Source organism: Anomaloglossus baeobatrachus, chromosome 4 (genome assembly GCF_048569485.1).
Source record: "Anomaloglossus baeobatrachus isolate aAnoBae1 chromosome 4, aAnoBae1.hap1, whole genome shotgun sequence".
Taxonomy (NCBI): Eukaryota; Metazoa; Chordata; class Amphibia; order Anura; family Aromobatidae; genus Anomaloglossus; species Anomaloglossus baeobatrachus.
The window spans coordinates 271,239,025-271,266,387 of record NC_134356.1 but is presented as its reverse complement, the minus strand read 5'-3'; the positions used below and the strand labels follow the sequence as shown (position 1 = coordinate 271,266,387).

Below are 27,363 nucleotides of genomic sequence, written 5' to 3'. Positions count from 1 at the left end.
TTTTCAACAAACCGTCAACTTCGAATCAGATAACGGTTGGGGGAACTATGACAAGGAGGGAACACTTATGTAAGATGGTGAGAGACTATGTAAGTGACCGTATCAGTGTGCTCTCAGAGTCTACAGTTCCCTTTAACTATTGGGTTTCCAAGCGCAACACTTGGCCTTATACGCTTTGGAAGTGCTAGCTTTCCCTGCTGCGAGTGTGTTGTCTGAGCGTGCATTCATGTCAGCAGGGTCAATAATAACAGATAGTCACACACGACTATCCAGAAAAAGTGCAGACAGTTTGACGATGATCCAAGTGAACCATAGATGGATTGCCCCAGAATATCTCAGGCCGCCTGTTAACAAGACCCAATAATAAGAGTAGCCCCAAAATTTGGATTTCTTAAGTTCAAATAAGTTCCATTGTTTCTCATTCAAGACTATTTTGTCTTCTATCATCTAATGACACCGCATGACTAATCTAACTTGTTATGCTGCTGTGATGTAATTGTTTGGCCCAATCACCCAGGCCAACCAATATTTTTCAAGCCTTTGTACATTATGCACAGGCACAACCACTGTCAAGGCTACACTGTCTATAACAATTGGTCAGGCAGTCTATTTGTGTTCTTTATTCATGCTGTGCTCCACGGTGTGTTACACATGGCCCCCTGCAGAATCAGAATTTTTGTTTTTTAGCTCCTTGGCATGTTATGCCCTGTTGCTTATCCTACTAAAAAAAAGCTGTTGGGAGTACCTTCTGATGCTGTGCTCCATGGTGTCTGAATCATTATCCCCTGGGGAAACTAAATTTATTAATCTCCTTGGCATGTTATGCCCTGTTGCTTATCCTACCAATTTTTAAAAAAAAAAAAAAAAAAAGCTGTTGGGAGTACCTTCTGATGCTGTGCTACATGGTGTTTGAACCATTTCCCCCTGGGGAAACTGAATTTTATTTTAAATCATCGGTGTTAGCTAGTGGAATAAAGCCTGAGTTCCAGAGTGAAACAAGCGCCACTTCCACGGTGCTGAATGCTTCACAAACTGCGGTCTAGGAAGCAGGCGATGATGTCTCCTGCTCCCAACCTGCTTTTGGTCAGATGCAATCATCGACGACATCAACTTCGATGTCCCAGCGTAGTGTTCATTTGTCAATAAAACATACATTACTGAATAATTTGAATATAATTTGAATAGAGGGCCACTGGAGCTGGTGGTGTTGGTGGAGGAGGGCAAGGCCAACACCCAAATGGCCACATTGGCGATAGCACTTTAAAGTGTTATGGAGTACGTATTCCAACGTTCACACTAATGATATAGGGGACACTGTAAACTACAAATGACTGCCGTCCCTCCCCAATGTATCTTACAGGGCCCTAAGTCTGAGATTTGAGGACAGCCAGTGGCCCTTTCTACATTTGAATAGAGGGCCACGGGAGCCGGTGGGGTTGGTGGAGGAGGAGGGTAAGGTCAACATCCCAACGGGCACATTGTAGCTAACCTTTTAAAGCGCTGTCAAATATGTCCCAAAGAAGGAGGTGCGAGACAGACACCATTATAATGTATGTTACAGTTCTTTCTAATCGAAAAAGAAGGAAAAATGTAAAAAGCGAAACGTGTGAACATATGCTAAAGTGGTTTTTTGGAGATTGGGGCTTGATTTGACGTTTTATTACAGTAATTGGGAACTACAAACTGTTTCTTAGCAATTTACCCTCTTTTACTTTGCTTTGAGAGCTGTTCTGGCGACTATGTAAACGCCGCGTGCTGCTCTGAGCACGTTATTCAAAGACACCAGAAATGCAGTCAGGCACCTTCTACAGGCTGTGCCCATAATGTTTTCAGCCTTTTCCTCTGTCACCACAGGTCACAGTTGGGTCCAATGTAAAATTATTCTGGTTTCTCATAGACTTATATTGGGTGACGAATATTTGCGAATAGTGGCAACCTATTCTTTGGATATCCGTCGAAGCGAATATTAGGGTATTCTATCATCCCTAGTCATTATCTCAAAAAATTAAAATATTATAGAAGACCAACTGAAAAAATGATTTTAAACACAGAAATGTTGGTCTGCTGAAAAGTCTGTATGCACTCAATACTTGGTCGTGGCTCCTTTTGTATGAATTACTGCATCAATGCGGCGTGGCATGGAAGCGATCAGCCTATGCCACTGATGAGGTGTTATAGAAGCCCAGGTTGCTTTGATAGTAGCCTTCAGCTTGTCTTTATTGTTGGGTCTGGTAGGGTTTAGGTCAGGCAAGTTTGCTGGCCAATCAAGCACAGTGATACTGTGGCTATTAAACCAGCTATTGGTACGTTTGACAGTGTGGACAAAGTGCCAAGTTCTGCTGGAAAATGAAATTTACATCTCCAAAAAGCTTGTCAGCAGAGGGACGCATGAAGTGGTAGACGGCTGCATTGGCATTGGTCTTGATAAAACACAGTGGACCTACACCAGCAGATGACATGGCTCCCCAAACCATCACTGATTGTGGAAACTTCACACTAGACCTCAAGCAGCTTGGATTATGGCCTCTCCACTCTTCCTCCAGACTCTGGGACCTTGATCTCCAAATGAAATGCAAAATTTACTTTAATCCAAAATCAACACCTTGAACCACTGAGCAAAAGTCCAGTTCTTTTTCTCCTTGGCCCTGCTAAGACAGTTCTGGCGTTTTATATTGCTCATGAGTGGCTTGACACAAGAAATGTGACACTGGTAGCCCATGTCCTGGATACCTCTCTTTGTGGTGACTCGAAGCACTGACTCCAATAGCTATCCATTCCTTGTGATCTCCCCCACATTTTTGAATGGCCTTTTCTTAACAAGCCTTTCAAGACTGCAGTTATACTGGTTGCTTGTGCACCTTTTTCTACCACACTTTTCCTTCCACTCAACTTGCCATTAATATGCTTGGATACAGCACTCTGTAAACAGAGAGCTTCTTAAGCAATGACCTTTTGTGGCTTATCCTCCTTGTGGAGTGTGTCAATGACTGCCTTCTGGACATCTGCCAAGTCAGCAGTCTTCCCCATGATTGTGTAGCCTACTGAACCAGATTAAGGGGTCATTTTAAATGATTAAGCAACCTTTGCGGGTGCTTTGTGGTATTTATTTTAATTTTCTGACATGACGACTTTAGGGTTTTCATTGGCTGTAAGCTATAATCCACAACATTAACAGAAATACACTTGAAATAGATAATTGTTTGTAATGACTATATAATTATATGCCTTTCCCTTTTGTGTTGAATTACTGAAATAAACTTTGTTTTTGATGATATTCTAATTTATTGAGATGCACTAGTAGTATCCCTGTTGAAGCCTTTTAATGCTCTCATCTCTACAATACCCCATTCATAGCCCCTATAGAATATGACACCTCACAGTAAATTTCCTCACATAATTTGCTCCCACTGTACCTTCCCACAAGCAAGCCCAACCAGTATGATGCCCACAACATAATAGCCACACAGCTCTCCACACAGTAGGATCACTCCAAAGCTCCCCCACACCATTTGATGGCAACCAGACTTTCACACAGTATGGATCAGCACAACTCTCTAGCTCACAGTAAAATGGGCCTCACAGATCCCCCACAGCATGTATAATGGCTCATACAGCCCAACACTATATAAAAGGACCTCCTCAGCCCCACACACCATGTATTCTGGCTCCCACAACCCTTCACACAGGATGATGGACACCACAGCCCACCATACAGTATGATGGCTTCCCTACAACATGTATGATGGACTCCACAAGTCCCCCACATTATGTATAATTACCTCATAACCACTTACATTATAATAGTATAATAAACCCCTACTTATCATAAATGACCCAACAGCCCCTCACACAGTATGATTTTCCAAATATCCCTCGTTTGGCTGCAATGTTAAACAAAACCTTGTTCCTCTGTTCTGTACTATATGGAGACCGAGACTGTACAGATTCAATGTAGTGACATTATCGTGTCTGCTACTCAGATGCATAGGGTTATGACAAAGGGAGATAATGCTTACCTGCTCTGTCATTTTCAATATTATCTGCATCTCATGGATGCAGATTTGTTAAAATTGGAATGATTAGCATAAGGGTGAGGGTGGCCCAAAGCAGACCATGCAACCAAGTACCAGATGCTTTCTTTTTCTTTCATCTCTTGATAAAAGAAAACCAAAAAGAGTGAACTTAAATTCTCATTAGAGATGAGTGGACCTGTTGAAGTTCAGCCATTTCAGATGGACTTTATCTAAAGTTCTATGTGGGACCTGGACTTGACCTGAACCTCATTGGAAGTCACTGACTGGGCAGTTCGGCTCCATGTCCCCAGAGCCAGCCCTAAACAGAGCTCTTCTGGTGGAGGGAGGGTTTTAATTTTTTTTTTTGCTTTAGTACACACTACATCCAATAAGACTGTAGTTACCCCCAGTGCGAGCTGATCAAACTCTGCAAATGACTCGCACTGGGCCGAGCACAGAGCGTAGCGATACTTGAGCAAGTGGTTAACATACATAAAAGCACCCGAACTTAAACATTGATTTTTCTGTAAAGTCCTTGTTTGATACGAACACTAAACTTTACTGTTCGGGTTAGCTCATCTCTACTAATGACTGTATGTAGTGCCTTTACATCAGTCACCACCACGGTTATCATAAATGTCAGTTTGAAATGCATAATCTGAAACATGCATGGTGAACTTAGTTATAAAAGCTGAGAAGTGGTTAAATTTTACAAAGAATTATAATGTGCTAAGGGAATCGAAGTGGGTAGAAGAAAAGGGTTGATCTGTGCAGCCAGAAGATCACTGAAGATTGATGAAGATCAAATGTATCTGATTTTATTGTTCATAACGTTTACTGTCTAATACTCGCATATTCGTTCCGACTAATGTGTGCAATGCAAGTCAATGGGGAAAAACTCAATGTAACGAGTAACCTGAATGCTGTACTATTTGTGCAAATAGTGCAGCATTTGGGTTACTCATTACTTTGCGAGTTTTCCCCTCTGACTTGCATTGCACTCATTCGGAACTAATAAGCGACTAGTAGCCAGTACTCGTTATGAGTATAGTGAGTACGAATAGTTAGGTACTCGCTCAACTCTATCATCTATATATTATCCTGTGCCACACCATAGCATCACTACATGCCCTAAATATAATAGCCTAAAAATGTATATAGTTTGATCATGCAATCTAGTTACTCAAAACTACAAATGTCCGTGTGGAGCACACGAGTGTCTGTGTTCCGCACAGAGACAAATCCATTTTTCTCCGGCAACACTGAAGTCACACGGACCACAAAATGATGAGATCCGTTTGACACGTACCGGAGAAATAAAATTATTTTCTATACTCACCTGTCTCCAGCACTGCCATCTTCGGCGTCGCTGTCACTTGCTTCTAGGCTCGCTCATAGATCTCATGAATATTAACTGCACCGCAGATCCAGAAGCAGCAGCAGCACCGGAGACAGCAGCACTGGGGACAGGTAAGTATAGAAATTCATGCTGTCCGAGTGCTATGTGGATGTCGCAGCTAGCACACACGGAACACATTCACACAGACACATGTGCACACATACGCACCTACACCACAGACTGTGCAAACCGTGTGTTTTGCAGATACTGGCTGATGACCTATTATAATGATGTCTGGACCATACATGACAAGCACGCTTACATATTTTTTCCCCCATTTTCCTTATAGATTGTAACCTTGTGAGCCGGACCCTTATCACTGCTGTAACTGTTGACCTAAGTGTTACTTAATATTATCTATTATATTATACATATATTGTACATGCCCCAGATTAAGTGCTACAGAATATCTTGGCGCAATAGAAATAATTTTATGGTTCACTAATGTAAATAAAAAATTGTCAGACCAAAAGATAACTGATCGCTACATAAAAAAAATGAACAAAAACATTCCCAACTACATGGAGTTACTGATAAAATCTAATAAAAAAGGTGCACAAAAAAAAAAAAAAAAGGGATTTTTATTCCCTAATAACTTCCACCGCTGGGAGGTGGTCCTAAACCCATATATTATTAGTTGTTTTTTTTTTCATAGTCAGTATGAGAAGGGGCATGTAGACCATTATGGTCACCAGTCACCAGATGAATAACGGGCACATTAAATCCAAATGCATTTTATTTTGGTAAGAGACGCTTTGCTTCTAACAGACACTACAGATTTAGACATATGTTGTGGCTATCGATGGAGCTGGTAAACAGAACTGATGTGTACATGCCACGGTCTTTCACTTCGAGGATCAGGAGACAAATCTGTATACAAGAAAGTACAGCATTTTATTTCAGTCTGTGTATAAGCAGAGTTCAGCCGTCAATTCACAAGGGGAGGAAAATAAACATGATCTGTAAGCAATGGGGAAAAGAAAGTTACAGAACAGGCTGCCACTGTGGCAAAGCAAATATAAGTCACATGAAAACTCAAGGAAGAAGCGGTGTTTCTCCTGAGCCGATTATATCCTTCAGTTTGCTGCCTGAACAAAATAAGCAGAAAGAAAACGATGAGATAATTAACCTTTAATGCACAATGTGAACAAAAACACCTGCAAGTCAAAAAATCATTCAATTGTTTACGCTGTCATCGCCGCTTGTGATGTTTTCAAGAAGCGCTGCCATTTTTTTTTCAGACTGCTATACAGTATGTCTCTCCCAGAACAAAGAATTAAATGGACTCTTACAAAATGTTCATGTGTTATTTTGCAGAACTGTCCGTGACACTGGAGGGCCCTGTACAATGTTTCTCCAAATTGGCACATAAGAGGGGGCGCTGCAGAGTGTTTACAGTGATGCCAGCGTTAATAGGAGCGGTTAGTACAAAGCACTAAAGTGGCAGATACTCAGGATGAGAGCCCTTGCATGGCAATGCAAATTTATTGAACTGATGCTGTTATACAAAATGGCACCACTTTATTTAAGGCTTTTAAGTTTACATTTGGCCACCGTAAAGCCGTTGTAGCATTAGGCTGGTCAATTGAATTACTGTGGTTCCCTGCTGGATATATACACCATTTTTACACCCAAACGTTAATGCATACAAAGCAACAAGGCATTGATAAATAAACCAGCAAATAATAAAAAGTTAATTACTGCAACGTAGGCCTTGTGATTGATAACACAGGATTAAAAAATTACGTCCCACATTCACATCCACTGGACTCTTCCACCATTTAACAACGCAACCAAAACAATACACATGGGAAACAACCACTGACAGGAAAAAGGTACTAAATCTGTATTATTTGGTATTGCAAATACACATATGCATGATCAAGCAGGGGAGCAAAGACAGGGGGCTCACAGTGAGAATCTACAGCTGCAGAAGCCTGGAAAATGATTTACAAAATATTGATAAATCATTAAAAAAAGAACTCTGTAAATATACACTTCTTGTTGTAGACCCCCACTGTATACACATCTATAAACAGTTGTCCCTATGTAAACCGAGTGGGGAATGGAAACACTTGAGTAATAAAGAAAGGAACTTATGAGAGTCCCTCCAAAGAGCTATCAAAGGCAGAATGTTCAGCCAAGACAGACTAGGAGAAATACATTTATTGTCAGGACTTCCTTGCCTCCAGAGGGGTGCAATACAAGTCTCCACAGGATTCCCTAAAAATGAAGGAAGGAAGAAGGAAGGCAAAAAAAGAATCAAAAGTCGTGAGAAGCACTTCATATAACACAACAGATGTTGCTCTTGTATTTCTTTAAAGGGAAAAAAAAAAAAATAGTGACAAGAAGCTACAGATACCAAAGATGCACGGTCATGGGGAGCAGTCTATAGAGGAGCTCTTTGGACTTTCTTGTTTAGTAAGCTAAAATAGTGGTGCTTTTCATTGTACACTCCGATAGAAAGGAAGGGCTTGTGAAAGAATACAGTACACGTTTTTTGGACGCGTGAAAACATTGCTGAGTGAACAATGTCTCTGGTAGCAGTAATACTGGATGTGGGCTCTGCTCTTCCCAGTTGCATACGTGAAGAACATCTCAAAGCAGGCATCTTTCTTGTGACTTTAGGAGGGGGGATCTGATGGTGCACAATCTGAGCTTGCAACTTCCATCCATATTGTAAAGTGTACCATCACAGGAAAGTCCATTGGAGTCATTGACAGGAGAATTTGAGTTGGAATGCTGGCACTGTTGTTAGACAACAGTTCTTCAGACCTGAAATGAGGGGCAGAATTAGTGGTACGACCTGAGTAACATTCAGTAGCTAGTTAGTTATGCAGCATTTATTCATATATGGAGATTAGTACAGCAGGACTGATTAGTGTTGGCAAAATAGGAACATTTTAACTGCTAGCTTTAATACAATTCAAAAAAGTCCGTGGAGCCTCTGTTAGGAGTCTCAACACAGAAACCAGCCAGATATCCCTCCGGGAAGGACCCAGCCAAGGGGTGGCTCTTTTTAGGAGACCACCATAACCACAAAATGCCCTGAAGAAGGAGGCGTGCATGCCTCTGAAACGCGTAGGAATGTTTCAATAAAAGGATTTTTATTTTAATACCCGTTGTGGTTGATAGCGCGGAAAAAACCCGTCTTTTTACTCTGAACATTTATAGCTCTCTCTCCAACGGGGCCGCTGCTTAACCACTCCAGCACTCACATATGTCTGCACAGGGGTTGTGACTGGCACAACCTGATCAGGTGAGTGTATTCATTTCTCTTTTTTCACCCAAACCCATATATCGGGTAAGACCCTATTTCTTGCGCCTTTTCCCTCCACAGAACTTGTACTATGACATACTGAAGCAAAGCATGATCTCCTCCCTTCGGAAACTGGACCACAGGGTGGTATTATAAACATGATAACGACCGCAAACACATCTCTGAGACGACCATTGCAAGAAGCTGGGGGTAAGAGTGCTGGACTGGCCAAACAGGACTCCAAACCTAAACACTATTGCGCATCTGTGGGCCATCCTCAAATGGAAGGTGGAAAAGTGTAAGGTCTCTAATATCCGCCAGCTCCGTGATGTCATCATGGAGGAGTGAAAGAGGATTCCAGTGCCTTCTGTGAAGCTCTAGTGATCTTCATACCCAAGAAAGTTAAAGGAGTGCTTGAAAATAATGGTAGTCACACAAAATAATGTCACATTGGGCACAAGTTGGCCTTTTTCACTTAGGGGTGTCCTCACTTCTGTTGCCAGTGGTTTTTACATTAATGGCTGTGTATTCAGTTATTTAGAGGGCACACCAAATTTACACTGTTATACAAGCTGGGCACTGACTACTTTACATTGTATGAAAGGGTAATATCTCCAGTGTTGTCCCATGAAAACATAACATTTACAAAAATGTGAGGGGTGTACTCACTTTTGTGATATAGTGTACTTCAACGGAGTCTTAAATTTGACATTAAAGAAGCACTCCCACTACAGGTTTTTATCCATGTATGTACAGTATATGCATGTAGTGTGGTGTACTAATACACTCAGTTACTACTACTTTCTCTGGTCTCCAGCGCCAGTCTTCCCCTCTGCTCAGTGACGTCACTGTTCTGCAGACTCTCTGGGTCACACTCTCTGTGACCCGTAAGCGAGTTTTACAAATGTAAGTCTAAGGAGAGAACGTTCTAGGCTCCATACTTAATAGAAAAGATTTAGCAGGCTCACCACTCAGTGATCTGGATCCACAAGGCTGGAATGAAGTGGCTGGGGTCCACAAATTAAATGCAAGAAAAGGATGAAGGAATCCCGCACACCGTTGCTCATAAAATTCTTTAAAGAAGGATTTTAATGTGTCAATAAGGTCTTAAAGTGTCAAAAACGCGTAAGGCGGGGCTTATACGCAATTTTAACGAAAAATTTTAATGATGCCTATTAGTAAGGACGGATATTGGAAACACGTATGGCGGGGCTGGATGCCCGGAATACACAATTTTAAAAAAGGATTTTAATATGTCAAAGTTGTGAAGAATTTTATGAGGAACTGTGTGCGGGATTCCTTCAGCCTTTTCTTGCTTCGAGGCTCCATAGGCTTTGATTGTAAATGAGACAGCTTACACACTGCACATAGAGTGAGGCGGCTACTTGCAAGGAATGGTCCTGACACCAGAGAAAGTAGTGGTAGGTAATTAATACACTCACACTACATTATATCCACACATTTAATACATAAAAAATACAGTGGGAGGCTTCTTTAACTGTCTTACAAACAGACCTCCAGGAATACCTTCAGTCATTAATCCTTTTGCTGCCATAGACCAGCAGGTATACGGCCATTAAACCTCTTACTGTTTTAGAAAGCTGGAAATCCTGATACTAAGAGTGCTGCCAGATAGCTATATGACTCATCTAAGGATCGCATCGCAATGCTCGGACTGGTCGGCGGCTCTCCTGACCGGACTGACAGGTGCATAGAAGTACATGCTGTCAGGAGAGCCACCGGCCAGTCCCAGAATTGAGATACGATCCTCGGATTAAATATTATGGCCGTATCACTGTTTCCCAACCCTTTTACTACCATGCACCAGAAGAAATGCGGAAATTAACCCGATTTTATGCCACAGACCCCAATGGATATAAACTAAAATCATCACTGCACTAGTTCTGGATGCGGTTTACAGAGAACTTTTCACTAAAGTTTTCATACTGAACTGGACACACGGGGTATAATATTGGTTGCTGAGCAGCATAAGACTTATTTATTTTGCCTCTCTGCTGTGCATATATTAGCAACGTGTTTGGCGCTTAATTGGGTTCAGAAGAAAAAAATTAACTCATTGGGTGCCAAAAGCAAAGCTATTAGCAATCAAAGTATTTGGCATCTATTGAGTTAATTGGTTTTTTAAAAAGTTAGGGGCCAAATATTGTGCTGATATCTCTGCAAAAGGTAGGTGAAATAAAAAAAAAAATGAAAAGAAATAAACGTTCGGTCCAAGTGTGTGTTATCAGATAGGGGATGTGTACGTTAATGTATAATGCTGACCTATTATAAGTAGGCAGCACCACTCAAGGACAAGAACACAACCCCACCATAGCTTAGAGCAGTTTTCTCAGTTTGGGAAATGTAATGATACCAGTCATGATCTTCCAGTCTATCCTCCTGTATGAGTCACTGACAGGTGAAGAGCAGTGCAGCTGAGTTTAGCTGTGTCACATTACAAACCCTTCTTATCAGCTCTCCTGATATCGGAGTGTGTCAGCAATCACACTTATGTCAGCTGTGCTCAAGCAACTTGTACTCACTCTAATGAGATCAAGCTGTCATTACATCTAACACAGGAGCAGTCTGCCTGTTCTAGGGTAGTCCTGTGTGAGATGTAACAGCTTGATCTCAGTGCAGAGCGATTACAAGTTGACCACAATAGCGTGTTATTGACACTGAGCGCTCATCTCTGCACAGGCAGTGTGGGTAGAGGGGCAGTATTATAGTTGAAGGTGCTAAGAGAGGAGGTGAGCAGATATAAGGGTTTGTAATAGTATAATCTAAACTCTGTAGTGCTGACCCTCACTCCACAGGGACCTTACAAGGAATCTGTCACCAGGTTTCACTTACTGGGCTGTTTAGTGTAGTTTTTTATAAAATCACTGATCTAATGACTAATAATCTGATGACTAATCTGGAGTAGATAACCATTAGAGGACTACTTGGCCTGCTGCCAGGTAGTCCAGCATATTCATGAGCTCAGAATAACTGCTAGAGCTGCATCAGAGGTGACATTGATTTTATAAAAATGCCAGTAAACAGCTCGGTAAGAGATACATCGCTGGAATCAGGGTCTCTGTGTCTCTACATTATGCTGCTCTCAGATGGGGGAGCAAAAACCTGGTGAGATTCCCTTTAACTGAAAGGTGTTAGTCATCTGTTCTTTCAAATTATGCAGGAGATTAGTTTGTGAGATATGTAGATACAGCTCTAATCTTCTAGTCTGAAAAATCTGCTTTAAGGCCCCGTCACACTAAAGGTCCAGTCACACTAAGCAACTTACCAGCGATCCCAACAACGATAGGGATCGCTGGTAAGTTGCTAGGAGGTTGCTGGTGAGATGTCACACTGCAATGCTCCAGCGATCCCACCAGCAACCTGACCTGGCAGGGATCGCTGGAGCGTGGCTACACGAGTTGCTGGTGAGCTCACCAGCAACCAGTGACCAGCCCCCAGCGCAGCGTGGAAGATGCTGCGCTTGGTAACTAAGGTAAATATCGGGTAACCAACCCGATATTTACCTTGGTTACCAGCTCACGCAGCTACACGTGCAGAGAGCAGGGAGCAGCGCACACTGGGCGCTGGCTCCCTGCTCTCCTAGTACAGCACATATCGGGTTAATTACCCGATGTGTGCTGCAGCTACATGTGCACAGAGCAGGGAGCAGCGCACACCGCTTAGCGCTGGCTCCCTGCTCTCCTAGTTACAGCACACATGGGGTTAATTACCCGATGTGTGCTGCAGCTAAATGTGCACAGAGCAGGGAGCAGCGCACAATGCTTAGCGCTGGCGCCCTGCTTTCCTAGCTACAGCACACATTGGGTTAATTAACCCGATGTGTCCTGCAGCTACATGTGCACAGAGCAGGAGCTGTCACTGACAGTGAGAGCTGCTGAGGCTGGTAAAGGTAAATATCGGGTAACCAAGGACAGGGCTTCTTGGTTACCCAATGTTTACATTGGTTACCAGCCTCCGCAGAAGCCGGCTCCTGCTGCCTGCACATTTAGTTGTTGCTGTCTCGCTGTCACACACAGCGATCTGTGCTTCACAGCGGGACAGCAACAACTAAAAAATGGCCCAGGACATTCAGCAACAACCAACGACCTCACAGCAGGGGCCAGGTTGTTGCTGGATGTCACACACAGCAACATCGCTAGCAACGTCACAAAAGTTGTTCGTTAGCAGCGATGTTGCTAGCGATGTTACTTAGTGTGACGGGGCCTTTAAGCTGGGTTTACACACAAACTTTCTAGCGATCCCACCAGCGATCCCAACCTGGCCGGGATCGCTACAAAGTCTCTGGTGAGCTGTCAAACAGGCAAACCTGGCCAACGACGCAACAGCGATCCGGAACTGCAGAACGACCTAGCTGGTTGTTGGGGACGTGTCAAAGCAGCTATTTGAAAGGGAAGTCGCTGTAAAGTCCCCTTTACACACAAACTTTCTAGCGATCATGCTGCACAGCGGGAAACAAAGGACCTAGGAATGGTCCTGAACGATTTGTAGCGATCACAACTTCACAGCAGGGGCCAGGTCGCTGATGTGTTTCACACACTGCAATGTCGCTGGGGAGGTCGCTATTACGTCACAAAACCGGTGACGTTACAGCGATGTCATTTGCGATGTTGCAGTGTGTAAAGCCACCTTAAGCAACATCGCTGCTAACGAACAACTTTTGTGACGTTGCTAGCGATGTTGCTGTGTGTGACATCCAGCAACAACCTGGCCCCTGCTGTGAGGTCGTTGGTTGTTGCTGAATGTCCTGGGCCATTTTTTAGTTGTTGCTCTCCCGCTGTGAAGCACACATCGCTGTGTGTGACAGCGAGACAGCAACAACTAAATGTGCAGGCAGCAGGAGCCGGCTTCTGCGGACACTGGTAACCACGGTAAACAGCGGGTAACCAAGAAGCCCTGTCCTTGGTTACCCGATATTTACCTTCGTTACCAGCCTCCGCCGCTCTCACTGTCAGTGCCGGCTCCTGCTCTGTGCACATGTAGCTGCAGCACACATCGGGTAATTAACCCGATGTGTGCTGTAACTAGGAGAGCAGGGAGCCAGCGCTAAGCGGTTTGCGCTGCTCCCTGCTCTCTGCACGTGTAGCTGCGTGCGCTGGTAACCAAGGTAAATATCGGGTTGGTTACCCAATATTTAACTTAGTTACCAAGCGCAGCATCGCTTCAGTGCGTCGCTGGGGGCTGGTCACTGGTGACAGCTCACCAGCAACCCGTGTAGCGATGCTCCAGCGATCCCTGCCAGGTCAGGTTGCTGGTGGGATCGCTGGAGCGTCTGACTGTGTGACCTCTCACCAGCAACCTCCTAGCAACTTACCAGCGATCCCTATCAGGTTGTATCGTTGTTGGGATCGCTGGTAAGTTGTTTAGTGTGACGGTACCTTTAGGCTATAGTAGGTGTGTGTTCTTTACTTTGAGTGTTGCTTCTGCTTATGATTGGTAAGCATCATATTGGGAGAAGAAGTACACACCCTCAGTAAAAACAGTTTGTCATCTATCTATAAACAAAACAAAGACCTGTTTCATTCTGCTCTGCAGCCACCATTACATCGTGTGTCCAATTCAACATGAAAAATTTGGTGCAAGGTTATGGTTAATATATGTTTCGACTCAATGTGACTTTGCATAATTGGAAGTTTTATAGGTAATTATTAGAGAGCAATACGTTGTTTAATTTATACGGTTCTCTATTGTTTGGCTTAATGGAAGCAAAGCCCAGTTTCCTATCTGCCCCGCTCACTAGCTATCAAGGATTACATGTAACATTCCTAATTAAAGGGGTGGTTCACCCATATTTTTATTGTCTAGTTCGATATTATATTGAGAAACAATGTTTCTCTCAAATACCTTGTGTTGGCAATAGTGCCTGTGAGAGGTGCTATTGCAGACCGCTGTTCCCCGCTCCGGTGACGTCACGTCAAGTGCAGCACACGTCACATCCCTGCGGCCGGCTGCTGTCTTCCTGACTCACTGGGCTGTGGGCGGTATTTCACCGCTCATCACAGCCCATCTGCTCCCTCACAGCAGAACACTGCAAGCAGGAGACACGCTGTTCTGTGACAACCGTGAAACACCGCCCACACCTCAGTGAGTCAGGAAGACAGCAGCTGGCCGCAGGGATGTGACGTGTGCGGCACTTGACGTGACGTCACCGGAGCGGGGAAAAGCGGTCTGCAATAGCACCTCTCACAGGCACAATTGCCAACACAAGGTATTTGAGAGAAACATTGTTTTTCCATACAATATTGAACTAGACAAAAAATATGGGTGAATCACCCTTTTAATACAAGTGCAAATTCACAGATTTATTCCAACTGTACTGTAATATAAATGAGATTTTTAGCAAATAATTGATCAATTCTTTGAGCCACCCCTGCCAACGTCACGGCAAATCTCAATAGGGGGGTCCTACTCTATATTCTGTATTTCATGTGCCATGCGGCCTCCTAGATAAAGTTAAAAGCAGAACCATAATGGAGCACACATACCTGTAACCTGTATATATAACCGCTTCTATGTTGCAAAAGAGGCAATTGTGGATAGAGGCCAGCCCAGGTCCCAGCATGTGGAGCAAGCTCTACACATACCAGGACTATACCAGAACTGACCCTCCCAGTGCCAGAGAGCAACCATTGAATTTTCACTTTTTATATGATGCATGCCAATTTCAGATCGTGCTGGTTCCCTTTTTTTCTCTGTTTTGACCGTAGTTATGCTACAAATCTGGTGTCTGACCAACACCATACCATGCACGCCTGATTTTGGCTTGCAATATATTCCTCCTGTTGGTAGCTGTTCAGACTCAGTTACCTCACCCCTTTCCACAGGCAATGCTAATTAAGCACCATTCTTGGATCTGGTCCGCCTTTATCAATGGTTGCTTTTTGACACTGGGAGGATCAGTTCTGATATAGTCCTGGTATGTGTAGGGCTTGCTCCACATGCTGGGACCTGGGCTGGTCTCTATCCACAAGTGCCTTTTTTGCAACATGGAAGCGGCTATATACAGGTTGCAGGTATGTGTACTCCATTATGGTTCTGCTTTTAACTTTATCTAGGAGGCCGCATGGCACATGAAATACAGAATGTAGAGTAGGACCCCCCTATTGAGATTTGCCGTGACGTTGGCAGGGGTGGCTCAAAAAAATTGATCAATTATTTGCTAAAAATCTCATTTTTTTATTATAGTACAGTTGGAATAAATTTGTGAATTTTCACTTTTTATATGATGCATGCCATTTTCAGATCGTGCTGGCTCCCCTCTCTTTCTGTTTGGTTGTAGTTATGCTACGAATGTCTGGTGGCTGGTCACCACCATGCTATGCACGCCTGATCTTGGTTTGCAATATATTCCTCCTGTTGGTAGCTGTACACATTCAGTTGCCTCACCCTTTCCACAGGCATTGCTAATTAAGCACCATACTTGGATCTGGTCCGCCTTTATCAATGGTTGCTCTCTGGCACTGGGAGGGTCAGTTCTGGTATAGTCCTGGTATGTGTAGAGCTTGCTCCACATGCTGGGACCTGGGCTGGCCTCTATCCACAATTGCCTCTTTTGCAACATAGAAGCGGTTATATATACAGGTTACAGGTATGTGTGCTCCATTATGGTTCTGCTTTTAACTTTATCTAGGAGGCCGCATGGCACATGAAATACAGAATATAGAGTAGGACCCCCCTATTGAGATTTGCCGTGACGTTGGCAGGGGTGGCTCAAAGAATTGATCAATTATTTGCTAAAAATCTCATTTATATTACAGTACAGTTGGAATAAATCTGTGAATTTGCACTTTTTATATGATGCATGCCATTTTCAGATCGTACTGGCTCCCCTCTCAATCACATAGTGACTGTAGATATATACTGGACAATCCCTTTAACTGGCTAATAGAAAGACTTAAGAGGTGGGAGAATGAACATACTGTATCTAGGCTTTATTGTTTAAAATAATGATGTATCATATACAAACGGAATATCAATGTGTCATACCTGGCTCAGAGCTACAGCACATCTGTGTATTAAAGCAGCCGACATGTTGACTTTTTGCGTGCCTTGCCCGGTACAGGAGTTTTTCTGTTAATTTGTCGCACAAGATCATAAAAAATCTGTGAACAGAACAGGAGTATAAAGTATAATTTACTGGGAAAGAAACAACACATGGGTCATGGGGTCAGTGGTTAGGTAGAAGCAGAATCTAAGGCTATGTTCACAGTGCAAATTTGATAACCACAGAGATGCAGCGTTTTTGGCCCTAAAAAATGCACAAAACACGCACGCGCGGCAAAACCGCATGCGTTTTTGATGCATTTTATCCAATGCATTTTTTTTTTTTTTTTAAGTCAAATCAAGTGACTGGAAGCTCTCAAAAACGCTGGAAAAAGGCAAAAAGAATTGACATGCTTCATCTTCAAAACCACAGCCAACATGCAGACAAAAAAAGATGCCCAGTGTGGACAGCAAAATAGAAGTCTCAGACTTTGCTGGGGAAGGAAATGCATGCATTTAGGTGCATCTTTGTGACCTCAAAAACGCACCAAAAACGCAGTAATAGATGCACTGTGTGAACAGCCTAAAGCCGTTAAGTTTTCTGGATCAAAGAAGAATTTTAAAACAAGGACAAACAGGTTGGTTAAGCGCCCATAGGCTGTGTGCTCAAGCTGCAGTTTCTTGCAGTTTCTAAATCAATACTGCAAGGAAAAACACATCCCAGAAAAGTCTGAGAATCCTGAATTGCTGTGCACGTGGCAGATACTGATGCAGAAAAAATCTGCAGCATGTCAATTCTTTCTGCGTTTTTTCTGCGTCTGATCACTGATCCACTGCAGTGGATTTGATCTGTCCGTGCTGCACTCTCTGCACTGACACTTCGCCTCACACACCCAGCATGGTCTGTGAGGTGATCTGTAGCTCAGTAACTTGGGATCGTCATAGCAGCGATCATGTAACTATATTGTGACCACAAGGACCCAATCACCAGGGAGAGGTAAACAATTCCTTTCCCTGCCTCCTGAATGCTGTGATCATGATTGATCACAGCATTTAAAGGGTCCTGATTGTAACAGTTGGAGACCCAGCAGCGATCACGGGGGTATAGTGCAGCAACCCCTGGGATCGCTCATGAAAAAAACCGCAAGGTTGAATTCACATGTTTGTTTACAGACTGACTACGAGAATTGTAATTGGAAGTAACAAACTTGTATATGTTTATCACACGGACGAGTTAGGCACTGTGCCCACGGGAGCTTGCATCTGCGGATTTTGCCGCGGAAAACCTGCAGATTTATCTGGATTTTCCAGATAAATGCGCAGGTTTCAACATGTACAGACGCTCCCCATGTTATCCTATGGGACATGGGGAGTGCTGTGTCCACGTTGCGGAATGTGCAGTTGTGGAATATACTGCGGATGTCCCGCAGCCGCACATAACTGCATGTCAATTATTCCTGCGGCATTACCTGCGGAAATCCCCTGCTTTGGCCCATACTTACCTGCCTTGATAGCAGACAACCGGTCATTTTCCCTTGGTGCACAGGAGCAGGAAGGAGGAGGTGGGCGGGGCCTGCACGAGCTCCGGTCATGTGACAGCCGGAGCTAGTTCAGGCCCGCCCACCTTCTCCTTCACAGTGTAAACACAGCCGGAGACGGGAGATGAAGGGAATTTTGTTTACTTACCGTAAATTCCTTTTCTTCTAGCTCCAATTGGGAGACCCAGACAATTGGGTGTATAGCTTCTGCCTCCGGAGGCCACACAAAGTATTACACTTAAAAGTGTAAAGCCCCTCCCCTTCTGCCTATACACCCCCCGTGCATCACGGGCTCCTCAGTTTTGGTGCAAAAGCAAGAAGGAGGAAAAGTTATAAATTGGTTTAAAGTAAATTCAATCCGAATGAATTTCGGAGAACTGAAACCATTCAACATGAACAACATGTGTACACAAAGAACAACAGCCCGAAGGGAACAGGGGCGGGTGCTGGGTCTCCCAATTGGAGCTAGAAGAAAAGGAATTTACGGTAAGTAAACAAAATTCCCTTCTTCTTTGTCGCTCCATTGGGAGACCCAGACAATTGGGACGTCCAAAAGCAGTCCCTGGGTGGGTAAAGTAAAACCTCGTAATAGAGCCGTAAAACGGCCCCTTCCTACAGGTGGGCAACCGCCGCCTGAAGGACTCGCCTACCTAGGCTGGCATCTGCCGAAGCATAGGTATGCACCTGATAGTGTTTCGTGAAAGTGTGCAGGCTCGACCAGGTAGCTGCCTGACACACCTGCTGAGCCGTAGCCTGGTGCCGCAAAGCCCAGGACGCACCCACGGCTCTGGTAGAATGGGCCTTCAGCCCTGAGGGAACCGGAAGCCCAGAAGATCGGTAAGCTTCGAGAATTGGTTCCTTGATCCACCGAGCCAGGGTTGATTTGGAAGCCTGTGACCCTTTACGCTGGCCAGCGACAAGGACAAAGAGTGCATCCGAGCGCGCAGGGGCGCCGTACGAGAAATGTAGAGTCTGAGTGCTCTCACCAGATCTAACAAGTGCAAATCCCTTTCACATTGGTGAACTGGATGAGAACAAAAAGAGGGTAAGGAGATATCCTGATTGAGATGAAAGGGGGATACCACCTTAGGGAGAAATTCCGGAACCGGACGCAGAACCACCTTGTCCTGGTGAAACACCAGGAAAGGGGCTTTGCATGACAGCGCTGCTAGCTCAGACACTCTCCGAAGTGATGTGACTGCTACTAGGAAGACCACTTTCTGCGAAAGGCGTGAGAGAGAAATATCCTTCATTGGCTCGAAAGGTGGTTTCTGAAGAGCCATCAGCACCCTGTTCAGATCCCAGGGTTCTAACGGCCGCTTGTAAGGAGGGACTATGTGACAAACCCCCTGCAGGAACGTGCGTACCTGTGGAAGTCTGGCTAGGCGCTTCTGAAAAAACACAGAGCGCTGAGACTTGTCCCTTAAGGGAGCCAGCGACAAACCTTTTTCCAATCCGGATTGAAGGAAGGAAAGAAAAGTGGGCAAGGCAAATGGCCAGGGAGAAAAACCCTGATCAGAGCACCAAGATAAGAATATCCTCCACGTCCTGTGGTAGATCTTGGCGGACGTTGGTTTCCTAGCCTGTCTCAGTGGCAATGACCTTTTGAGATAACCCTGAAGACGCTAGGATCCAGGACTCAATGGCCACACAGTGAGGTTGAGGGCCGCAGAATTCAGATGGAAAAACGGCCCTTGAGACAGCAAGTCTGGTCGGTCTGGTAGTGCCCACGGTTGGCCCACCGTGAGATGCCACAGATCCGGGTACCACGACCTCCTCGGCCAGTCTGGAGCGACGAGGATGGCGCGGCGGCAGTCGGACCTGATCTTGCGTAACACTCTGGGCAACAGTGCCAGAGGAGGAAACACATAAGGGAGTTGAAACTGCGACCAATCCTGCACTAATGCGTCTGCTGCCAGAGCTCTGTGATCTTGAGACCGTGCCATGAATGTCGGGACCTTGTTGTTGTGCCGGGACGCCATTAGGTCGACGTCCGGCTTCCCCCAGCGGCAACAGATCTCCTGAAACACGTCCGGGTGAAGGGACCATTCCCCTGCGTCCATGCCCTGGCGACTGAGAAAGTCTGCTTCCCAGTTTTCTATGCCCGGAATGTGAACTGCGGATATGGTGGAGGCTGTGGCTTCCACCCATAGCAGAATCCGCCGGACTTCCTGGAAGGCTTGCCGACTGCGTGTTCCGCCTTGGTGGTTGATGTATGCCACCGCTGTGGAGTTGTCCGACTGAATTCGGATCTGCTTGCCTTCCAGCCACGGCTGGAACGCCTTTAGGGCAAGATATACTGCCCTTATCTCCAGAACATTGATCTGAAGGGAGGACTCTGGCTGAGTCCAAGTACCCTGAGCCCTGTGGTGGAGAAAGACCGCTCCCCACCCTGACAGGCTCGCGTCCGTCGTGACCACAGCCCAGGATGGGGGCAGGAAGGATTTCCCCTTCGACAGAGAAGTGGGAAGAAGCCACCACTGAAGGGAAGCCTTGGCTGCCCGAGAAAGGGAGACGTTCCTGTCGAGGGACGTCGACTTCCTGTCCCATTTGCGGAGAATGTCCCATTGAAGTGGACGCAGATGAAACTGCGCAAAAGGAACTGCCTCCATTGCTGCTACCATCTTCCCTAGGAAGTGCATGAGGCGCCTCAGGGGGTGTGACTGACCTTGAAGGAGAGATTGCACCCCTGTCTGTAGTGAACGCTGTTTGTCCAGCAGAAGCTTCACTATCGCTGAGAGAGTATGAAACTCCATGCCAAGATATGTCAGTGATTGGGCCGGTGTCAGATTTGACTTTGGAAAATTGATGATCCACCCGAAACTCTGGAGAGTCTCCAGAGCAATGTTCAGGCTGTGTTGGCATGCCACTTGAGAGGGTGCCTTGACAAGCAGATCGTCTAAGTAAGGGATCACAGAGTGTCCCTGAGAGTGCAGAACTGCTACTACTGTTGCCATAACCTTGGTGAAGACCCGTGGGACTGTCGCCAGGCCGAAAGGCAGTGCCACGAACTGAAGGTGTTCGTCCCCTATGGCGAAACGCAGGAAGCGCTGATGCTCTGGTGCAATCGGTACGTGGAGATAAGCATCTTTGATGTCGATTGATGCTAGGAAATCTCCTTGGGACATTGAGGCGATGACGGAGCGGAGCGATTCCATCCGGAACCGCCTGGTTTTTACGTGTTTGTTGAGCAGTTTTAGGTCCAGAACAGGACGGAAGGATCCGTCCTTTTTCGGCACCACGAACAAGTTGGAGTAAAAACCGTGACCCTGTTGCTGAAAAGGAACAGGGATCACCACTCCTTCTGCCTTCAGAGTGCACACCGCCTGAAGAAGAGCATCGGCTCGCTCGGGGGGCGGAGATGTTCTGAAGAATCGAGTCGGAGGACGAGAGCTGAACTCTATCCTGTAACCGTGAGACAGAATGTCTCTCACCCAACGGTCTTTTACCTGTGGCAGCCAGGCGTCGCAAAAGCGGGAAAGCCTGCCACCGACCGAGGATGCGGTGTGAGGAGGCCGAAAGTCATGAGGAGGCCGCTTTGGGAGCGGTTCCTCCGGCGGTCTTTTTTAGGACGTGACTTAGACCGCCATGAATCGGAGTTCCTCTGATCCTTCTGAGGCCTTTTGGACGAGGAGAATTGAGACCTGCCCGCGGACCGAAAGGACCGAAACCTCGATTGTACCTTCCGTTGTTGAGGTCTGTTTGGTTTGGTCTGGGGTAAGGATGAGTCCTTTCCCTTGGATTGTTTAATGATTTCAGCCAATCGCTCACCAAACAGGCGGTCGCCAGAAAATGGTAAACCGGTTAAGAACTTTTTGGAAGCAGAGTCTGCCTTCCATTCACGTAGCCACATGGCCCTGCGGACTGCCACCGAATTGGCGGATGCTACCGCCGTACGGCTCGCAGAGTCCAGGACAGCATTAATGGCGTAGGACGCAAACGCCGACGCCTGAGAGGTTAAGGACACCACTTGCGGAGCAGACGTACGTGTGACTGCATTTATCTGCGCATGACAAGCTGAGATAGCTTGGAGTGCCCATACGGCTGCGAATGCTGGAGCAAAAGACGCGCCGATAGCTTCATAGATGGATTTCAACCAGAGCTCCATCTGTCTGTCAGTGGCATCTTTGAGTGAAGCCCAATCTTCCACTGCAACTATGGATCTAGCCGCCAGTCTGGAGACTGGAGGATCCACCTTGGGACACTGAGCCCAGCCCTTGACAACGTCAGGGGGGAAGGGATAACGTGTATCCTTAAGGCGCTTGGAAAAACGCTTATCTGGACAAGCTCGGTGTTTCTGGACTGCCTCTCTGAAGTCAGAGTGGTCCAGAAACATACTCATTGTACGCTTGGGAAACCTGAAACGGAATTTCTCCTGCTGAGAAGCTGACTCCTCAATTGGAGGAGCTGGGGGAGAAATATCCAACACCTGATTGATGGTCGCTATAAGGTCATTCACTATGGCGTCACCTTCAGGTGTATCTAGGTTGAGAGCGGCCTCAGGATCGGAATCCTGATCTGCTACCTCCGTTTCATCATCCAGAGAGTCCTCCTGCTGAGACCCTGAACAGTGTGATGAAGTCGAGGGAATTTCCCAGCGAGCCCGCTTAGGCGGCCTGGGACTGCGGTCCGTGTCAGAGACCTCACCCTGGGACCTATGGGTCACCCCAGGAGCACTTTGCTGCTCCAACTGAGGGGGGCCTGGGGTCAATGATTCAACAGTGCCCGGGGCCTGAGTCACCGGTCTGGACTGTAAGGCTTCTAGTATCTTAGCAGACCATTTATCCATACTCTCAGACAGTTTGTCAGCAAATACTGCAAACTCCGTCCCTGTCACCTGGACAGTGGTAGCAGGTGGTTCCACCTGGGTCACCAGTAGCAGAGACTCCGGCTGAGTAAGTGCCACAGGGGCCGAGCATTGCACACAATGAGGGTCGGTGGAACCTGCCGGTAGTATAGCCGCACATGAGGTACAGGTTGCAAAGTAAGCCTGTGCTTTGGCACCCTTGCTTTTTGCAGACGACATGCTGTTGTCTCCTCTGAGTACAATCCAGGAGGGTATATAGCCAAAAATCAACAGTGTGACCGTACAGTGTAAATGTATAGCATATAAGCATATATATATATATGTACACTTCGGCACTCAGTGGGGCCAGCACCTCAGGTGCTGCTTACCGACCGCTCAAAGCGGTTGTGTGATCACCAGATTCCCTGCCTGGGCCTCCCAGAGCCGTGTTGTCTCTCCTATCCAGCGTCAGAAGTGCTGACAGGAATGGCTGCCGGCGTTCTGTGGGGAGGAGGGGGCCGTGGGCGTGCCCTAGAAAGTGCGGGAATCTGGTGCCCCACTGTGCTGAGTGAGGGGGGAGGAGGATACAAAGTATGCTCCAGCCCTCAGCGCTGACGTCCTGTGCAGCGTCCCGCCCTTCCCCTGACTGGCAGGCCTGGGGGCGGGAATATGCGATACTAGGCCGCAAAAGCCGGGGACTAAAGTTATAAGCGCGGTCGGCGCGGTAGTCCCCGGCGCACTAACACACCCAGCAGTGCTGCAGTGTGTATGGCACAAGCGCTCCATGCGCGGTCCCCCAAGGGGACACAGAGTACCTCACAGTAGCAGGGCCTTGTCCCTGACGATACCCGGCTCCTGTCCAGCAGATTCCCCAGGGGCTGCGGAGGGAGCACGGTCCCCGTGCCTGGAGACCGATTAGGATCCCACTTCACCCAGAGCCCTTAAGGGATGGGGAAGGAAAACAGCATGTGGCTCCTGCCTATGTACCCGCAATGGGTACCTCAACTTTAACAACACCGCTGACCAGAGTGGGGTGAGAAGGGAGCATGCTGGGGGCCCTGTTATGGGCCCTCTTTTCTTCCATCCGACCTAGTCAGCAGCTGCTGCTGACTAAGATGTGGAGCTATGCGTGGATGTCAGCCTCCTTCGCACAAAGCATAAAAACTGAGGAGCCCGTGATGCACGGGGGGTGTATAGGCAGAAGGGGAGGGGCTTTACACTTTTAAGTGTAATACTTTGTGTGGCCTCCGGAGGCAGAAGCTATACACCCAATTGTCTGGGTCTCCCAATGGAGCGACAAAGAAAAGTGCTGCGTGATGGAGGTAACTATGAACCCCCGATCACTGCAGCACTTGTTCTGCATTGAGGATGCAGTGCCGAAGCCATGGTACTGTATCCTCAATGCAGAATGCCCGCACCATATCCGCAGGACATTCCGCAGCATGGAAACAGACAAAAGGTTGTGGTACGATTTCCTGGGAGCTCCTGCGGAATGTCCTGCAGATATATCCGCAGGACACTGTCCCCGTGGGCACATAGCCTTAGTGTTTAGGGATCCACTGCCGGTCAATAAATCACAGTGAGTATATGGATCGTGAAGCAAGGACATTTGAACGCAGCCTTGCTAAAAAGAAGCATCACGATTCTTAAGCTGAAGACGTTATCTTATATAGGTTGGGGTACCATGCTGTATATAATGCCTCACCATATACAATGCCAATAAATGGTAAATTATGAGCATAACAAATAGTGACCGCAAAAGAACCTTCTTCAAAATTGTAACATAACTTGCCATACATGTTATCTAATCCTTACCTCGTTGACATTAATCTTGGACTTGGCAGAAGACTCCAGGAATGCACAATTGTTCCACTGTCTTGCTAGATTCTGCCCCTGTTCTTTGCCAACAACCCTTTCATCTTCCAAGTCACATTTGTTCCCAACCAAAATCATTGGCACCTATATATGAGAGATCGGGTAAGAAATGGCGCTTTATATACTGATCTTTATGTATGTGAAAGAACAAGAGATAGTAAAGTGTTAAATATTTTAATCACCCAGAGCTGCCACCTCCTGCTTGACCGAAAGCCTATGTGCTGTGTGACTTCAGGAGAAGAAGCTAGTGACTTCAGGAGAAGCTAGTCATACAGGAGGTCGGGGCTCTATGTGGGGAATAGAGCTGGAGTGACAGAGGCTTCAGCTCTACAGCCTCATTTACATACGAGCATAAATACTGATATCTCACTGATTAACAGACTGGCCATGTAAAGGTATTGCTGTACTTGTTTGAAAGAGCTACATGTGCATATAAATCATTTGAGGTGTGATATCCTGGTGACAGATTCTATCAATACCCTATGCAAATATAAGAAGCATCCCAGGATTTCTCATGCTGGTGGACTAAATTCTTAGCATATGGTGTTAGGAGGGAATCTGCATCTCAATGTAAAGAAGGGAATTTTGTTTACTTACCGTAAATTCCTTTTCTTCTAGCTCCAATTGGGAGACCCAGACAATTGGGTGTATAGCTACTGCCTCCGGAGGCCACACAAAGCATTACACTTAAAAGTGTAAACCCCTCCCCTCTGCTATACACCCTCCCGTGCATCACGGGCTCCTCAGTTTTGGTGCAAAAGCAGGAAGGAGGAAACTTATAAATTGGTCTAAGGTAAATTCAATCCGAAGGATGTTCGGAGAACTGAAACCATGACCAAGAACAGTTCAATCTGAACAACATGTGTACACAAAAGAACAAACAGCCCGAAGGGAACAGGGGCGGGTGCTGGGTCTCCCAATTGGAGCTAGAAGAAAAGGAATTTACGGTAAGTAAACAAAATTCCCTTCTTTGTCGCTCCATTGGGAGACCCAGACAATTGGGACGTCCAAAAGCAGTCCCTGGGTGGGTAAAAGAATACCTCGGTAAAAGAGCCGTAAAACAGCTCCTTCCTACAGGTGGGCAACCGCCGCCTGAAGGACTCGCCTACCTAAGCTGGCATCTGCCGAGCGTAGGTATGCACCTGATAGTGTTTCGTGAAAATGTGCAGACTAGACCAGGTAGCTGCCTGACACACCTGCTGGGCCGTAGCCCGGTGCCGCAATGCCCAGGACGCACCCACGGCTCTGGTAGAATGGGCTTTCAGCCCTGAAGGAACCGGAAGCCCAGAAGAACGGTAGGCTTCAAGAATTGGTTCCTTGATCCACCGAGCCAAGTTGACTTGGGAGCTTGCGACCCTTTACTCTGGCCAGCGACAAGGACAAGAGCGCATCCGAGCGGCGCAGGAGCGCCGTACGAGAAATGTGGAGTCTGAGTGCTCTCACCAGACGTAACAAGTGCAAATCCTTTTCACGTTGGTGAACCGGATGAGAACAAAAGGAAGGTAAGAAGGTATCCTGATTGAGATGAACAGAGGATACCACCTTCGGAAGAGATTCCAGAACCGAGCGCAGAACCAGCTTGTCCTGGTGAAACACCAGGAAGGGGAACTTGCATGACAGCGCTGCTATGTCAGACACTCTGCGGAGTGACGTGACTGCACTAGGAAGACCACCTTCTGCGAAAGGCGTGAAAGAGAATATCCCTCATTGGCTCGAAGGGTGGTTTCTGATCCCAGGGTTCTAGCCGACGCTTGTAAGGAGGGACTATGTGGCAAACCCCCTGCAGGAACGTGCGTACCTGAGGGAGTTTGGCTAGACGCTTTTGAAAAAAAACACAAAGCGCCGAAACTTGTCCCTTAAGGGAACTGAGAGACAACCCCCTTTTCCATTCCGGATTGAAGGAAGGACAGAAAGTGGGCAAGCCGAATGGCCAGAGAGTAAAACTCTGATCAGAGCACCAGGATAAGAAGATCTTCCACGTCCTGTGGTAGATCTTGGCGGACGTTGGTTTCCTGGCCTGTCTCATAGTGGCAATGACCTCTTGAGATAACCCTGAAGACGCTAGGATCCGGGACACAATGGCCACGCAGTCAGGTTGAGGGCCGCCGAAATCAGATGGAAAAAACGGCCCTTGAGACAGCAAGTCTGGCCGGTCTAGTAGTGTCCACGGTTGGTCTACCGTGAGATGCCACAGATCCGGGTACCACGACCTCCTCGGCCAGTCTGGAGCGACGAGGATGGCGCGGTGGCTGTCGGATCTGATCCTGCGTAACTCTCTGGGCAGCGGTGCCAGAGGAGGAATACGCGAGGCAGGGAAACTGCGATCAATCCTGCTCTAATGCGTCTGCCGCCAGAGCTCTGTGATCTTGAGAACGTGCCATGAATGCCGTGACTTTGTTGTTGTGCCGGGACGCCAATATGTCGACGTCCGGCTTCCCCCGGCGGCAACAAACCTCCTGAAACACGTCCGGACGAAGAGACCATTCCCCTGC

The 27,363-nt window shown here is 46.5% G+C and overlaps 1 protein-coding gene across 1 annotated transcript in view; it reads right to left on the bottom strand.

Annotated features, from left to right (window-relative positions):
• Nucleotides 1-6,527: 6,527 nt before the first annotated feature.
• RAP1B (RAP1B, member of RAS oncogene family) overlaps nucleotides 6,528-27,363 on the bottom strand; it is a 94,262-nt gene continuing 73,426 nt past the window's right edge. Inside the window, exons 6-8 of the mRNA XM_075344828.1 lie at nucleotides 24,812-24,955; nucleotides 16,676-16,791; nucleotides 6,528-8,187 (exon numbers count right to left, since the gene is read on the bottom strand). Of these exons, the coding sequence (XP_075200943.1) occupies nucleotides 16,705-16,791; nucleotides 24,812-24,955 (231 nt within the window). The 3' untranslated portion in view covers nucleotides 6,528-8,187; nucleotides 16,676-16,704. The remainder of the gene's footprint in view (nucleotides 8,188-16,675; nucleotides 16,792-24,811; nucleotides 24,956-27,363) is intronic.